The 16,994-nt window shown below is 40.9% G+C and overlaps 1 protein-coding gene across 2 annotated transcripts in view; it reads left to right on the plus strand.

The window, feature by feature from the left end:
- Positions 1 to 3,860: 3,860 nt before the first annotated feature.
- Positions 3,861 to 16,994, plus strand: part of LOC128698763 (aldehyde dehydrogenase family 16 member A1) — a gene marked incomplete at its 3' end in the record, with an annotated part of 42,654 nt that continues 29,520 nt past the window's right edge. The window contains 5 exon segments of one of the 2 annotated variants that reach the window (XM_070097708.1): positions 3,861 to 4,009; positions 9,076 to 9,305; positions 14,133 to 14,311; positions 14,734 to 14,890; positions 15,299 to 15,459. In XM_070097708.1, the coding sequence (XP_069953809.1) occupies positions 3,905 to 4,009; positions 9,076 to 9,305; positions 14,133 to 14,311; positions 14,734 to 14,890; positions 15,299 to 15,459 (832 nt within the window). 2 annotated transcript variants of the gene reach the window in all.

The following is a 16,994-nucleotide window of genomic DNA, read 5'->3' on the forward strand; positions in this document are numbered from 1 at the left end:
TGAAATAATGCAGTAATGTGCTGGGGCTGACTTGGGATACTGAGAGAGACTTGTTATTGTTAAGTCTCATAATTCCAGTATGCCCAATAAATTAATCCAGGGAGCATAGGCTTATGCCCCTGAGAGAATGGAACAGTAATTAGTCCATTTTGAGGGATCAATAAATATGGATGGCCATGGAGTTGAAGTGCCTATATGCAGTAATGTGCTGGGGCTGACTTGGGATACTGAGAGACTTGTTATTGTTAAAGTCTCATAATTCCAGTATGCCCAACAAATTAACCCCGAGAGCATAGACTTAGTGTCACACCTTACAATAAGAGGGAAATTGTTAATACCAGAAGCATGGAGGCTTGAGTGTGCTTTGGGTGGAGCCCTACCTGAGGAGTTAACAGGTGAAAAGAATTAATGGGTGATTATGTAAATACCAATGTTGGAGTTCCCAAGCCAGGTGGCCAGTGAAGATGGGAAAATTGTACTCCACATTATGTAAGTCGTCTAGCAACGACCTCCGCCCAGCCGCAGTGTGGAAAATATTTTAATTTTCTGAAGCTATAGCGCCTAATAGGTGTTTAATGTGTCGATGTGAGTCAAAAATGTATTTGACAATAGGACAGAACCAAGAGTTCCCTTTGCGCATGCACGGATGTGCGGGGGTAGAGGTCGACTCGGGGCATAGGGAGGGCGGGAGTGTTTTGAATGTAGTGAGGAGGCTGGGAAAGCATGGAATCAGGAAATTGGCGTTCACGGCGGCCTAATGATTAATATAGGCCTCATTTCATAATAGAAAGTGTCGTGACTGTCCCTGGTGAAGAGTGAGGGAACGTGATTGACGGCACCGCTGTAAATAAGGTGGTAAAATGAGTGAATAATGGTAGGACCGGGGGTGATTGGCGCGTCGCCATGGACTGTACCGGGGAAAATTGCCAGTGATTTAATCATCACTCATCGGTCTCAAATCTTAATGGAGTGGCCTCCAATGTGTATAATAATTATGAGACATTAAACCGTCTTGTAAATCGTAATGTAATCAGTGATAATAACACTAAATTAAGGAATCGTTGAAGCAATATGAACTGCCATTCCCAGAGTGTGTGTGCACATGTTTACCTCGTCGTTCCTGTCCTGAGGATAGTGAAGGCTTTATGGAGTCACGACTTCTAAACCGGGACAAACCGACGGATACCTCGTCCTGCTGGAATAAGAACCGTGTCGGTGTAGCAGGACATTGAAATGAGATGGTGAATGGAGGAAATAAGGAGTATCAATCACCCACAGTTAAGTAACCCTTCTAGTTATAGCAGACTGATACTGGCCAGTTAGGTATGTTGTAATTGGATAGGTTATGAGTGATCCAGCTACATCAAGTGACCCCCAGAGAATATCTGGTAAGTGGTGAGATTATGTACAAGGGTTTTCCTTGATGGATATATCCATGTGTAACCTACCCCACCCCTCCCTTCATTCAGTTAAACTAATATAATCTATACAGTCCACAATTAATTAGTAGCGCCGTACTTGAGGGTGCTACCCAATTTATACTGGTCTCGGATAGATATGGATAAGATTGTGAGGGTCGAGGGGCCACCTGCATTATTATTATTATAATCAAGGGGGAAGCGCTAAACCCGGAGGATTATACAGCGCCTGGGGGGGGATGTGGAAGGCATTCAGGCTTAATTCGGGGAACTGGGCACAGATCCAATTCCCTAAATCAAGAGCCCCTCACCAACATCAAGGAACCTTCCTTGAGGGGGGGGGGGCACCTGCAGTGACCAGAGGTGGTTAAGTTTTCTCACATGTCTACACGGGGTGACTACGGTAAACAATATAGTCGTTGTCTCTCAAGGAGATTACTCGTATGCATGTAATGTTGAGGTATGTACAAGTAATCACCCTAGAAAATTTTCCATAATTATTATTATTACAAAAAGTTAGTATAACTAATGATGCTATTATCCGCATGCTAGAACATATTTATACAGCAATAGATTATTATTATAATAAAAAAGAAGCGCTAAGCCACAAGGGCTATACAGCGTACAGCAATAGAGAGAGAGAGAAAAAAAAATGAAGTCCCACTGGGGATCTTCATTGACTTACGTAAAGCTTTCGATACAGTTGACCACGACTTGCTCCACATAAAATTGTCGCACTATGGTATAAGAGGGCACTCCCTCAACTACCTAAAGTCATACCTCAGCAACAGAAGCCAATATATGTACACAAATGGGGCAAACTCTTCCGCACAGCCAATTACAGTTGGTGTCCCACAGAGAAGTGTCCTAGGCCCTCTTCTCTTTCTCATATACATAAATGACCTACCAAATGCATCGCAACTACTCAAACCCACACTATTTGCAGATGACACTACATACGTCTTCTCTCACCCGAGCCCAGTCATGCTAGCCAATACTGTAAATACCGAATTACAGAAAATATCAACCTGGATGAGGACCAACAAACTTACTCTAAACATTGACAAAATCTACTACATTCAGTTTGGTAACACAGCTACAGATGTGTCTCTTAACATAATGATAAATAGATCACCTATCACAAAACTCACAGAGGGAAAATTCTTAGGAATCCGCCTTGATAATAGACTCAAATTTCAAACACATATACAACAAATTTCCAAAAAAAAAATCCAAGACCGTAGGCATACTATCGAAGATACGGTACTATGTTCCACAGTCAGCCCTCCTGGCCCTATATCACTCACTTATTTACCCCTATCTCACCTATGGAATTTGTGCATGGGGCTCAACAGCAATAAACCATCTCAGACCACTAATCACCCAACAAAAGGCTGCAGCCAGAATAACAAATTTCCACTACAGACAGCACACTCCACCAGTATGCAAAACTCTAAACCTACTCACAATACAAAACATCCATACTTATTTCTGCACCTACTATATACATAGAACACTTAACTCTGATATAAACCCTCCCCTCAAACATCTTACCAACCTCAACAGAGCACATGACCATAACACAAGGCACAGATCACTCCTTGATGTTCCTCGTGTCCATCTCACGCTATGCAAAAACTCAATGCACATAAAAGGCCCTAAAATCTGGAATTCATTACCTGTGACTATAAAAGAAACACTGTCTGTTTATAAATTCAAGTCTCTTCTCAAAAATCACTTACTCACCCACAACTAAATAAATACTGAATAATTGTATCTCATAAATTGTATCTCATATATGTATCTCTTTAATGTATCTCATAAATGTCAACCTGTGACCCAATCAAACTTTGTTACTATTTAACTTCATTACCTAACAGAATACTCCATTCTACTGATTACACAGCAACACAGTAATGACCATATGACCTGTCTTTGTAATACTCATTTGTACTAAATTGTTATCTGTTTTACAATAATTTTTGTACCACTGAATATATCATTGCTTAGTTAATCTTAAGTTAATTTTAAGCTGCCCATAATGCTCACATACAAGGAGCTTGGTATGTTGCATTTTAAAAATTGTGTTCCTTGTACTTCTCTGTATCATGTTCAAATTAATAAATAAATAAATAAAAACAGGAGGGTACTTGACAGTGGAAATAAGCCACATTGACTTTATTGGGTTATAATATGGCAAATTCTACACAATTTACTGTATAAAAAGTTATACATGAAGTCTACATAAAAACTTGTACAAACTTCGTCAGGTGGTTGTGTTCAAATGTTTCATTTGACCTCGACTTCAGAGTCCTTGACGCAGGTGAAGTGCTATTGATCCAAAGAATTAGATCTATCCTCCACTTCCTGGGATTAAATAAGATTACTTCACATTACCTTGGTGCTGTATGAGCCTTACAAATTAAGTTATCTCCCTACTGTTACACTAATATTCGAGTTGTAGTTGGTGGTCACTATCAGTAAGGATGGCAGGACAGGCGCAACTCTCCTCTCACACCAGTATTTCTATATCCAAAATCTTTGATACAATGGAATATGGCCCAGCTCTTGAGGATGAGAGTGTAGTTCAGGTATTTCATTAACTTATCTGGTAATTATGTGAGTTTGACAAATGTGTTACGAGTAATGGGCATTATATAACGATGCTTTGTAATGTATATTGGACGTTATTAGCTCGTTAACATTTGTTTTACTGTGCCATGTTAAAATGTCCGCTGTTAGACTGGTTTAGTCATGGACATTACTTTTATGTGCAAATGTAAGAAACAACCTAGTAACGTCCTGTGGCTGGGTTGATAGCGCACTCGCCTCACACACTGAGTGTCCGTGGTTCGATCCCCGGCATGGGTGGTACCCTTGGACATGTTTCCTTACACCTGCTGCCCCTGTTCACCTAGCAGTAAATAGATACCTGGCTGTTAGTCGACTGATATGGGTCGCATCCCTGGAGATAAGACTGAAGGCCCCCAATGGAAATCAGACAGTCCTTGATGACACTAACTTTCTTGGGTTTGCATGAATGGCTAACCATCCAGGTTAAAAATACGAAAAAAAACCTTATTAAATAACCTCACCCTCCCTCCAACACTCCAACTTACTTCATTCCATCCTCGACTTGCAGACCCTCTTAATCATCCTATTCTGTTGTATCCTCTTTAAATGCACAAATCACTACATAAGTCTAACCCTTTCAACTATTCTTTGTGTAACCCCACTCTATCTTGTAATTTATATAATCTTTAAGTAAGTTTATTTAGGTACAGGCACACAAAAATACAGTTACACAAATTATCATACATAGTAATATATGTGTAAATTATCTATGATAACTCCAAAAAAGTCAGATAAAATGACTTACTTTCATTGCTCTCAAATGTTACATCTCTACTGCAACTAGCTTCCTCATCACTGCTATATTTAAAACCCATTTCTCACCCATGTAAGTGTTGGTATTACTGTACTCTAATACATTCTGCTTTTCAACCACCATATATTTTTTTCTTACTTTTCACAGATGCCTCCACATTTCACTGGCCTGTTTCTCCTTCATCTTTTCTGTGGTTTACCTAAGATAAGATTTCGTTCGGATTTTTAACCCTGGAGGGTTAGCCACCCAGGATAACCCAAGAAAGTCAGTGCGTCATTGAGGACTGTCTAACTTATTTCCATTGGGGTCCTTAATCTTGTCCCCAGGATGCGACCCACACCAGTCGACTAACACCCAGGTACCTATTTGCTGCTAGGTGAACAGGACAACAGGTGTAAAGAAACGTGTCGAAGTGTTTCCACCCGCCGGGAATCGAACCCGGGCCCTCCGTGTGTGAAGCGGGAGCTTTAGCCACCAGGCCACCGGGCCACCACCACTAGTCTTTCATGGAACTATCTGTTTGATACACACCCCTGCCCCCTCATGTACTGTCTGGCAAAGCTCTCGCTTCACATGCAGGGATGGCAGGGGTGGAATCATTGGACACATTTCCTTACGCCTGTTGTCCTATTCACTGAGCAAGTGGGCACCTGGGTGTTAGTTGACTGGTGTGGGTTGCATCCTGGGGGACAAGATTGAGGACCCCAGTGGAAATAAGACAGACAGTCCCTCGATGATGCACTGCCTTTCTTGGGTTATCCTGGGTGGCTAACCCTCCAGGGTTAAAAATCTGAACAAAATCTCATCTTATCTTATCCCTAAATCTCTGAATACAGTACATTCACTTCCACCTTATTCCCTCCTTCCATCTTAAATGGCCTGCAAAATTAAAAATAAATCATATGTGAGGATAAGGTACAAGTCTGAATTGAAAATTGCACAAAATCATTACACCAGAAAAGAGCATTGTTTTTATATACAGTGGACCCTTGGTTTTCGTATTTAATCCATTCCAGAGAGACCTGCAGAAATTGAAATCGGCAAAAACTGAAAATATTTTCCCAATAAGAAATAATGTAAATTCAATTAATCCGTTCCAAACACCCAGAAGTATTAACAAAAAAAAATTTTTTACCTTAAAGATAGATTTACATGCACAAAAGAATGAACATTCAACATGACACTTACCATTATTGAAGGCTGTTATTGGTGGATGAAAGACAGGGAGGAAGGGAGAGGGAAGAGAGGTTATTCTCTGGAAGGGAAATTTCCCTCCATAAGGACTCTAGGTACCAAGTCCTTATCTGGGGTCACTTCCCTTCTTTTTTTTTAATGCCACAAATCTTTCCATCCTACTCCACATTGCACAAATCTCCATTACTACCACCCTCTGCCACCATCACAACCACTACCACCCTCAACCACCATCACTGCAACCTTCAACCACCATCACTACAACCCTCTACCACCATCACAACCACTAGCACCCTCTACCACCACCACTTTCGTATTTTTCTACAAACTTTTTCTTGAATTCTATCGTGTTTCTCACATTCTTTACCAAAGGGCTGGCACTAGAAGCTTTCTTTGGTCCCATGGTGGCTTATTTAGCAATAACACACAATAAACAAGTGCCAAAAACAATGGATTATTACGAAATGTTTCGTATGACCTCGCAAGATATGTTCACTCACCGAGAAACAACACGACACTGCCTGAGAATGCATGTGGGAGGCGGCTTTGTGTGTGCTCTGGGCACACAACAGGTTCCGTACCATGAATGAAAATGGAGGAAATCGACAAAGACGGAACCAGCATTTTGACAAAAAAAGTCAGCTAAAACAGAAATCGGTGATAATGGAGATCGACGAAAAGGGAGGGTCCACTGTAAATGATTATACAGTGGACCCTTGCCTAATGATATTAATCCGTTCCTGAGAGCTCAGCGTTAGGCGAAAGTATCGTTAGCCGAATTAATTTTCCCCATAAGAAATAATGGAAATCAAATTAATCCGTTCCTGACACCCCAAAGTATGAAAAAAAAAAATTTTACCACATGAAATATTAATTTTAATACACACAAACTGAAGAAGACATGTACAATTACATGACACTTACCTTTATTGAAGATCTGGTGATGATTGATGGGATGGGAGGAGGGGAGAGAGTGGATGGTGTTAATGTTTAGAAGGGGAATCCCCTTCCATTAGGACTTGAGGTGTCAAGTCCTCTTCTGGGGTTACTTCCCTTCTTCTTTTAATGCCACTAGGACCAGCTTGAGAGTCACTGGACCTCTGTCGCACAACATATCTGTCCATAGAGGCCTGTACCTCTCGTTCCTTTATGACATTCCTAAAGTGTTTCACAACATTGTCAGTGTAATAGTCACCAGCACAGCTTGCAATAGCTGTGTGAGGGTGATTTTCATCAAAAAAGGTTTGCATTTTAAGCCACATTGCACACATTTCCTTAATCTTTGAAGTAGACAACTTCAATTTCTCTTTCCCCTCCTCTGGAGCAGTTTCCTCAGGTCTGGCCTCTTGCTGTTGAAGATGATCTTGCAGCTCATCAGTGGTTCGTTCTTCATTGTCCTCCTCCACCAACTCTTCCACATCCTCCCCACTAACCTCCAACCCCAAGGACTTCCCCAATGCCACAATGGATTCCACAACTGGCATAGGCTTCTCAGGGTTAGCCTCAAATCCTTCAAAATTCTTTTTGTTTACACATTCTGGCCACAGTTTCTTCCAAGCAGAGTTCAAGGTCCTCTTAGTCACTTCCTCCCAAGCCTTACTTATAATGCTTACACAATTGAGGATGCTAAAGTGATCTCTCCAAAACTCTCTTAGTCAATTGAGTGTCTGAGGTCACTACAAAGCACCTTTCAAACATAGCTTTTGTGTAGAGTTTTTTGAAGTTTGCTATGACCTGCTGGTCCATGGGCTGCAGGAGAAGAGTGGTATTAGGAGGCAAAAAGCTCATGTCCCCAGAAAGTCTGCTACGTCTGAAGGAGGACCAGGAGCATTGTCTAATACCAGGAGGCACTTAAGGTCCAATTTATTTTCCAGGAGGTAATTTTTCACAGTGGAGGCAAATGCTTGGTGTAACCAGTCATAGAAAAGGTCTCTAGTGACCCATGCCTTACTGTTTGCTCTCCACATCACACACAAATTAGCCTTGAGGACATTGTTTTTCCTGAACACACTGGGAGTTTCAGAGTGATACACCAATAAAGGCTTCACTTTGCAATCACCACTAGCATTAGCACACATCAACAGAGTAAGCCTGTCTTTCACAGGCTTATGTCCTGTTAGTGCCTTTTCCTCCTGAGTAATGTAGGTCCTGCTTGGCATTTTCTTCCAAAACGGGCCTGTTTCGCCACAGTTAAACACTTGTTCAGGTTTCAGTTATTCACTTTCTATGTACTCCTTGAATTCCTTCACATATTTTTCAGCTGCTTTTTAGTCCGAACTGGCAGCCTCGCCATGCCTTATCACACTATGTATGCCACTACGATTCTTAAATCTCTCAAACCAACCTTTGCTGGCCTTAAATTCACTCACATCACCACTAGTTGCAGGCATTTTTCTAATTAAATCATCATGCAACTTCCTAGCCTTTTCACATATGATCACTTGAGAGATGCTATCTCCTGCTATCTGTTTTTTGTTTATCCACACCAATAACAGTCTCTCAACATCTTCTATCACTTGCAATCTCTGTTTTGAAAACAAAGTTGCACCTTTGGCAAGAACAGCTTCCTTGATTGCCGTTTTCTTGGCCATAATAGTAGCAATGGTTGATTGGGGTTTTATGTAGAACCTGGCCAGCTTGGAGACACGCACTCCACTTTCATACTTAGCAATGATCTCTTTCTTCATATCCATAGTAATTCTCACCCTTTTTGCTGTAGGGTTGGCACTAGAAGCTTTCTTGGGGCCCATGGTGACTTATTTTGCAGGTGCAGTCACTAAAAAGGCTGTGATAATAGGAAATGTTCCGATTGTATGCTTGGAAGCGACCGCGGTGGCTGGCTTGTAAACACTGGCACCCACGGAACAAGTGAGGCGGGCTCAGGCCGCACGTGGACGTGTCTCAAACGAATTGCGTCGAGCGAGTTTTTTAGCGCTAGCCGAGGCAAAATTTTTGCGTTAAAATGTATCGCTAGGCGGATTTAACGTTATGCGATGCGTTCGTTAGGTGAGGGTCCACTGTACTATACATGTATCTTTCATTTTTATTATACCAATATTTTGTATGAACCGACAGGCTTGGCTTGATGATCATGACAGGAAATTTGGCCACTTCATTAACAACTCTTGGGTGTACCCAGATGACCGGAAGACATATGAGACAAAAGACCCTTGTCGAGGCACTGTCTTAGCATCAACAATTCAGGGCACTCAAGAGGATGTAAATAATGCTGTTATTGCAGCTAAAGAAGCATTCAAGTCTTGGAATTCTTTGTCAGGCCATGCAAGAGCTCGTTACTTATACAGGTACAGTATGAAAAGTACTGTATTGACGAGCTGCTTATTACATTAGGATCATAGGATTTCATCTCCAGATGATTTTTGCATAAAGGCTTGTATACTATACTATATATATTGTATTAGTCATTATTAGGTAGGATAAAGTACTGTAGTCTTCGTGCTGCTAAGAAGGCATGATTGCATAAAAAATTATTTTGTACATTTAATAATCCTCTTATTTTTATAGCTCATCTAATTTGTAATACACATAGGAGGGCCCCGTTTATACAGCAAGTTAGGTTTCGTCTACATGAAACTGTAAAGCTTTTTTATTATTTTTATTTATTTTTTTTTTATTATTATCACACTGGCCGATTCCCACCAAGGCAGGGTGGCCCGAAAAAGAAAAACTTTCACCATCATTCACTCCATCACTGTCTTGCCAGAAGGGTGCTTTACACTACAGTTTTTAAACTGCAACATTAACACCCCTCCTTCAGAGTGCAGGCACTGTACTTCCCATCTCCAGGACTCAAGTCCGGCCTGCCGGTTTCCCTGAACCCCTTCATAAATGTTACTTTGCTCACACTCCAACAGCACGTCAAGTATTAAAAACCATTTGTCTCCATTCACTCCTATCAAACATGCTCACTCATGCCTGCTGGAAGTCCAAGCCCCTTGCACACAAAACCTCCTTTACCCCCTCCCTCCAACCTTTCCTAGGCCGACCCCTACCCCGCCTTCCTTCCACTACAGACTGATACACTCTTAAAGTTATTCTCTTTCGCTCCATTCTCTCCACATGTCCGAACCACCTCAACAACCCTTCCTCAGCCCTCTGGACAACAGTTTTGGTAATCCCGCACCTCCTCCTAACTTCCAAACTACGAATTCTCTGCATTATATTCACACCACACATTGCTCTCAGACATGACATCTCCACTGCCTCCAGCCTTCTCCTCGCTGCAACATTCATCACCCATGCTTCACACCCATATAAGAGCGTTGGTAAAACTATACTCTCATACATTCCCCTCTTTGCCTCCAAGGACAAAGTTCTTTGTCTCCACAGACTCCTAAGTGCACCACTCACCCTTTTCCCCTCATCAATTCTATGATTCACCTCATCTTTCATAGACCCATCCGCTGACACGTCCACTCCCAAATATCTGAATACATTCACCTCCTCCATACTCTCTCCCTCCAATCTGATATCCAATCTTTCATCACCTAATCTTTTTGTTATCCTCATAACCTTACTCTTTCCTGTATTCACTTTCAATTTTCTTCTTTTGCACACCCTACCAAATTCATCCACCAATCTCTGCAACTTCTCTTCAGAATCTCCCAAGAGCACAGTGTCATCAGCAAAGAGCAACTGTGACAACTCCCACTTTATGTGTGATTCTTTATCTTTTAACTCCACGCCTCTTGCCAAGACCCTCTCATTTCTCTTACAACCCCATCTATAAATATATTAAACAACCACGGTGACATCACACATCCTTGTCTAAGGCCTACTTTTACTGGGAAATAATTTCCCTCTTTCCTACATACTCTAACTTGAGCCTCGCTATCCTCGTAAAAACTCTTCACTGCTTTCAGTAACCTACCTCCTACATCATACACCTGCAACATCTGCCACATTGCCCCCCTATCCACCCTGTCATACGCCTTTTCCAAATCCATAAATGCCACAAAGACCTCTTTAGCCTTATCTAAATACTGTTCACTTACATGTTTCACTGCAAACACCTGGTCCACACACCCCCTACCTTTCCTAAAGCCTCCTTGTTCATCTGCTATCCTATTCTCAGTCTTACTCTTAATTCTTTCAATAATAACTCTACCATACACTTTGCCAGGTATACTCAACAGACTTATCCCCCTATAATTTTTGCACTCTCTTTTATCCCCTTTGCCTTTATACAAAGGAACTATGCATGCTCTCTGCCAATCCCTAGGTACCTTACCCTCTTCCATACATTTATTAAATAATTGCACCAACCACTCCAAAACTATATCCCCACCTGCTTTTAACATTTCTATCTTTATCCCATCAATCCCGGCTGCCTTACCCCCTTTCATTTTACCTACTGCCTCACGAACTTCCCCTACACTCACAACTGGCTCTTCCTCACTCCTACAAGATGTTGTTCCTCCTTGCCCTACACTGAGAGTAAAAGGTAGATGGGATACAAGGAGAATAGAAGCATCAGGGTAAGATATAAACAGCTATTGGAGGATAGATGGGCTAATGAGAGCATAGGCAATGGGGTCGAAGAGGTATGGGGTAGGTTTAAAAATGTAGTGTTAGAGTGTTCAGCAGAAGTTTGTGGTTACAGGAAAGTGGGTGCGGGAGGGAAGAGGAGCGATTGGTGGAATGATGTGAAGAGAGTAGTAAGGGAGAAAAAGTTAGCATATGAGAAGTTTTTACAAAGTAGAAGTGATGCAAGGAGGGAAGAGTATATGGAGAAAAAGAGAGAGGTTAAGAGAGTGGTGAAGCAATGTAAAAAGAGAGCAAATGAGAGAGTGGGTGAGATGTTATCAACAAATTTTGTTGAAAATAAGAAAAAGTTTTGGAGTGAGATTAACAAGTTAAGAAAGCCTAGAGAACAAATGGATTTGTCAGTTAAAAATAGGAGAGGAGAGTTATTAAATGGAGAGTTAGAGGTATTGGGAAGATGGAGGGAATATTTTGAGGAATTGTTAAATGTTGATGAAGATAGGGAAGCTGTGATTTCGTGTATAGGGCAAGGAGGAACAACATCTTGTAGGAGTGAGGAAGAGCCAGTTGTGAGTGTGGGGGAAGTTCGTGAGGCAGTAGGCAAAATGAAAGGGGGTAAGGCAGCCGGGATTGATGGGATAAAGATAGAAATGTTAAAAGCAGGTGGGGATATAGTTTTGGAGTGGTTGGTGCAATTATTTAATAAATGTATGGAAGAGGGTAAGGTACCTAGGGATTGGCAGAGAGCATGCATAGTTCCTTTGTATAAAGGCAAAGGGGATAAAAGTGCAAAAATTATAGGGGAATAAGTCTTGAGTATACCTGGTAAAGTGTATAGTAGAGTTATTATTGAAAGAATTAAGAGTAAGATGGAGAGTAGGAGAGCAGATGAACAAGGAGGCTTTAGGAAAGGTAGGGGGTGTGTGGACCAGGTGTTTACAGTGAAACATATAAGTGAACAGTATTTAGATAAGGCTAAAGAGGTCTTTGTGGCATTTATGGATTTGGAAAAGGCATATGACAGGGTGGATAGGGGGGCAATGTGGCAGGTGTATGGTGTAGGAGGTAGGTTACTGAAAGCAGTGAAGAGTTTTTACGAGGATAGTGAGGCTCAAGTTAGAGTATGTAGGAAAGAGGGAAATTATTTCCCAGTAAAAGTAGGCCTTAGACAAGGATGTGTGATATCACCGTGGTTGTTTAATATATTTATAGATGGGGTTGTAAGAGAAGTAAATGTGAGGGTCTTGGCAAGAGGCGTGGAGTTAAAAGATAAAGAATCACACATAAAGTGGGAGTTGTCACAGTTGCTCTTTGCTGATGACACTGTGCTCTTGGGAGATTCTGAAGAGAAGTTGCAGAGATGGGTAGATGAATTTGGTAGGGTGTGCAAAAGAAGAAAATTGAAAGTGAATACAGGAAAGAGTAAGGTTATGAGGATAACAAAAAGATTAGGTGATGAAAGATTGGATATCAGATTGGGGGGAGAGAGTATGGAGGAGGTGAATGTATTCAGATATTTGGGAGTGGACGTGTCAGCTGATGGGTCTATGAAAGATGAGGTGAATCATAGAATTGATGAGGGGAAAAGGGTGAGTGGTGTACTTAGGAGTCTGTGGAGACAGAACTTTGCCCTTGGAGGCAAAGAGAGGAATGTATGAGAGTATAGTTTTACCAACGCTCTTATATGGGTGTGAAGCATGGGTGATGAATGTTGCAGCGAGGAGAAGGCTGGAGGCAGTGGAGATGTCATGTCTGAGAGCAATGTGTGGTGTGAATATAATGCAGAGAATTTGTAGTTTGGAAGTTAGGAGGAGGTGCGGGATTACCAAAACTGTTGTCCAGAGGGCTGAGGAAGGGTTGTTGAGGTGGTTCGGACATGTGGAGAGAATGGAGCGAAACAGAATAACTTCAAGATTGTATCAGTCTGTAGTGGAAGGAAGGCGGGGTAGGGGTCGGCCTAGGAAAGGTTGGAGGGAGGGGGTAAAGGAGGTTTTGTGTGCGAGGGGCTTGGACTTCCAGCAGGCATGAGTGAGCGTGTTTGATAGGAGTGAATGGAGACAAATGGTTTTTAATACTTGACGTGCTGTTGGAGTGTGAGCAAAGTAACATTTATGAAGGGGTTCAGGGAAACCGGCAGGCCGGACTTGAGTCCTGGAGATGGGAAGTACAGTGCCTGCACTCTGAAGGAGGGGTGTTAATGTTGCAGTTTAAAAACTGTAGTGTAAAGCACCCTTCTGGCAAGACAGTGATGGAGTGAATGATGGTGAAAGTTTTTCTTTTTCGGGCCACGCTGCCTTGGTGGGAATCGGCCAGTGTGATAATAATAATATAAAGTATACATATAAGTGCAGTCACTCCTGAGGGTGAGACATAGGTAGGAGTCACTGCTGGTATATCTGAGAGCTGCCTGATGCATTATCAGCCTCAGTAATATTGCAAATTAAAACCTTGGAACATTGAAATTTGTCATTTTCTTTGTATTTTTGGCTTGACTTTCTTTTGCAGGCACTGTATTTATATTTTCTATACAGTACTAAAATAAGGTAAGTTGGTTTAACTAATTAATTTTATATTATGCATCTTTGGGTGTACTGAAATTACAAATATTGATGTACTTTGATTTTTAGTATTGCTCGTCACGTTCAGAAGCATTCTCGTCTCTTGGCTGTTCTGGAATCCTTAGACAATGGAAAAACCATTCGAGAAACACGAGATTGTGATGTTCCCTTAGTTGCCAGACATCTTTACTACCATGCTGGCTGGGCTCAGTTGATGAACTCTCAGATGATAGGATGGAAGTCTATTGGTAGGTTCTATTTTAATATTTATGTAAGTGGCATTGCATATCAGTGTAGTTTACTCACAACTAACTGGGCCCAGTCTCTGGACCCACTGTATGCCTCTGTAATCTTGACTACCACCCAGAGGAGAGGTAAGGGGTACATAATAGAGATAGGTATGGTGTGCATAATGAAGATAATGAACTAAGCAACTTGTATAATATACAGTATATCCACTAATGTTATAGTTGCTGTCTCACACACCTTGCTTTAGTTTTGTTTTGAGTGTGAAATATGCCAAAGTTCTCTGTGTTTATCTTACATGCTGAGAGATATAAATAATCATTGTTCTGGTAGATCACTGAGATTGATGGGTGGAAATCATGCTAATCAAAAAAGCTATTAATACATGTATATAACAGATACTGTATATTAATTTTTCCTTTAGGTGTCGTTGGTGCAATTGTTCCATGGAACTTCCCATTAATGCTGCTGGCATGGAAGGTGTGTCCTGCTCTGGCCATGGGTAATACAGTCGTCTTGAAGCCAGCTACAAATACCCGTTTGTCAGCACTTCTTTTTGCTGAAATCTGTGCTGAGGCTGGGTATGTAATCTTTCTGTTAAAAAGGATAGTAGTAAAGACTTTGATAGGCTAAGTAAGAGCTTATATAATATTTAAGAATTATCACTGAAAGCTGACCTTGAAAAAATAAAAAGTTGTTATTCAGTGCTGTATTCTAATAGAGAATATTAATTATGTACAAAGAGATAGATTGGATAACCTTTGAGGATGAAATTTGAAACAAATGTTCTAGTTTATTTTTAAGTATAAGGAAAGGCAACACCAAATTTAAACTTCTGGTAGTGTTCCTTATGAAAGTGATCACATCCTACTAGAGTTAATATGTAGAAATTTGTGTTTCAATAACTCAATAATAATGAATTTACTTATTTTCGGTTTATCATTTTTTTGGTTTGACTGCAGTATAAATATTTTCAAAACTATTCTCAGGCTTCCTGCTGGAGTGTTTAATGTAATAACAGGTGGGGGCGCAATGGGTTCCATGCTTGCAACTCATCCAGATGTTGACAAGGTGGGATTCACAGGGTCTACTGAGGTTGGTCAGATCCTGAGAAAAGCAACTGCAGGGACAGGAAAGAAAATTTCTCTGGGTTAGTCTACATGTAATACTGTAATAGCTTCTGTATTTCTGTGAGGAGGGTAATATTTAGTGAAGGGATTCAGGAAAACTGGTTATTTTTATATAGCCAGACTTGAGTCCTGGAAATGGGAGGTACAATGCCTGTACTCTAAAGGAGGGGTTTGGGATATTGGCAGTTTGGAGGGATATGTTGTGTATCTTTATATGTATATGCTTCTAAACTGTTGTGTTCTGAGCACCTCTGCAAAAACAGTGATTATGTGTGAGTGAGGTGAAAGTGTTGAATGATGAAAGTATTGTCTTTTTGGGGATTTTCTTTCTTTTTGGGTCACCCTGCCTCGGTGGGAGACGGCTGACTTGTTAAAAAAACAAAAACATGTAGTATTCATTATAACAGCTGTGAAGATCTGTTAATTATCTTTATATCTTGAGTGATAATCATGCAGGTGAAGAAGAGTTAGAGTGCAGAACTAATGTAGAAAGAAAGTAAAATATAATGAAAAATTTTTGTTTTGGGTAAATGCTGTTAAAAACATAGACCCATTTGTATCATGAGAATTTACAAACCTTAAAAAAATTTAGGTGTACTCTATTAAGATGGAATAATGTTATTGGCTGCAAGTTATCCTGTTTTTTAAGACGGCTGTTTCCTGCCGAGGCAGGGTGACTCAAAAAGAAAGAAGAAAACTTTCATCATTCAACACTTTCACTGTCACTCATACATAATCAGTCTTTGCAGAGGCGCTCAGACACGACAGTTTAGACATCCCTCCAAACTCCCAATATACTAAACCCCTCCTTTAAAGTGCAGGCACTGTACTTCCCATTTCCAGGACTCGAGTCCGGCTAACCGGTTTCCCTGAATCCCTTCATAAAATATTACCCTGCTCACACTCCAACAGCTTGTCAGGTCCCAAAAACCATTTGTCCCCATTCACTCCTATCTAACATGCTCACGCATGCTTGCTGGAAGTCCAAGCCCCTCACTCACAAAACCTCCTGTACCCACTCCTTCCAGCCTTGTTGAGGACGACCCCTACCCTGCCTTCCTTCCCCAACAGATTTATACGCTCTCCAAGTCATTCTACTTTGTTCCATTTCTCTCTTTATACATTTCCTCTTTACAAATGTCTAGATAAGTGTGAGAGGAAAATATTCAGCCCAAAATTGTATGTAACAAATTAACTCACTGTGTACTATTAAATTACTGTATAAATAGAGATGGGATGATGCCAAATTTTTTGCTGATACTAATACTGTACTTGGTTTTAGACCACTACCATCAAAATTAGCTACTACTCACTGATATCCCTCAAAATTAGTTGATACTGATTCTCTATTTTCAGCTGATACTGATACCAACAAAATCAGCCAAATATGATCAATACCTTTACTTTGTCACATCCATAATTAGAAATATACTTTTCAGTGTTAACATGCATGAAATATCAGTGATGCATACCATGGCTTTGTGGAGAAAGTTGGAGTTTTGTGTTAAGCATTGGGGTAAGAGAAGGCTAGGTCATTGTTGTAGGCAAGTGTAAA

Source organism: Cherax quadricarinatus, chromosome 59 (genome assembly GCF_038502225.1).
Source record: "Cherax quadricarinatus isolate ZL_2023a chromosome 59, ASM3850222v1, whole genome shotgun sequence".
NCBI lineage: Eukaryota > Metazoa > Arthropoda > Malacostraca > Decapoda > Parastacidae > Cherax > Cherax quadricarinatus.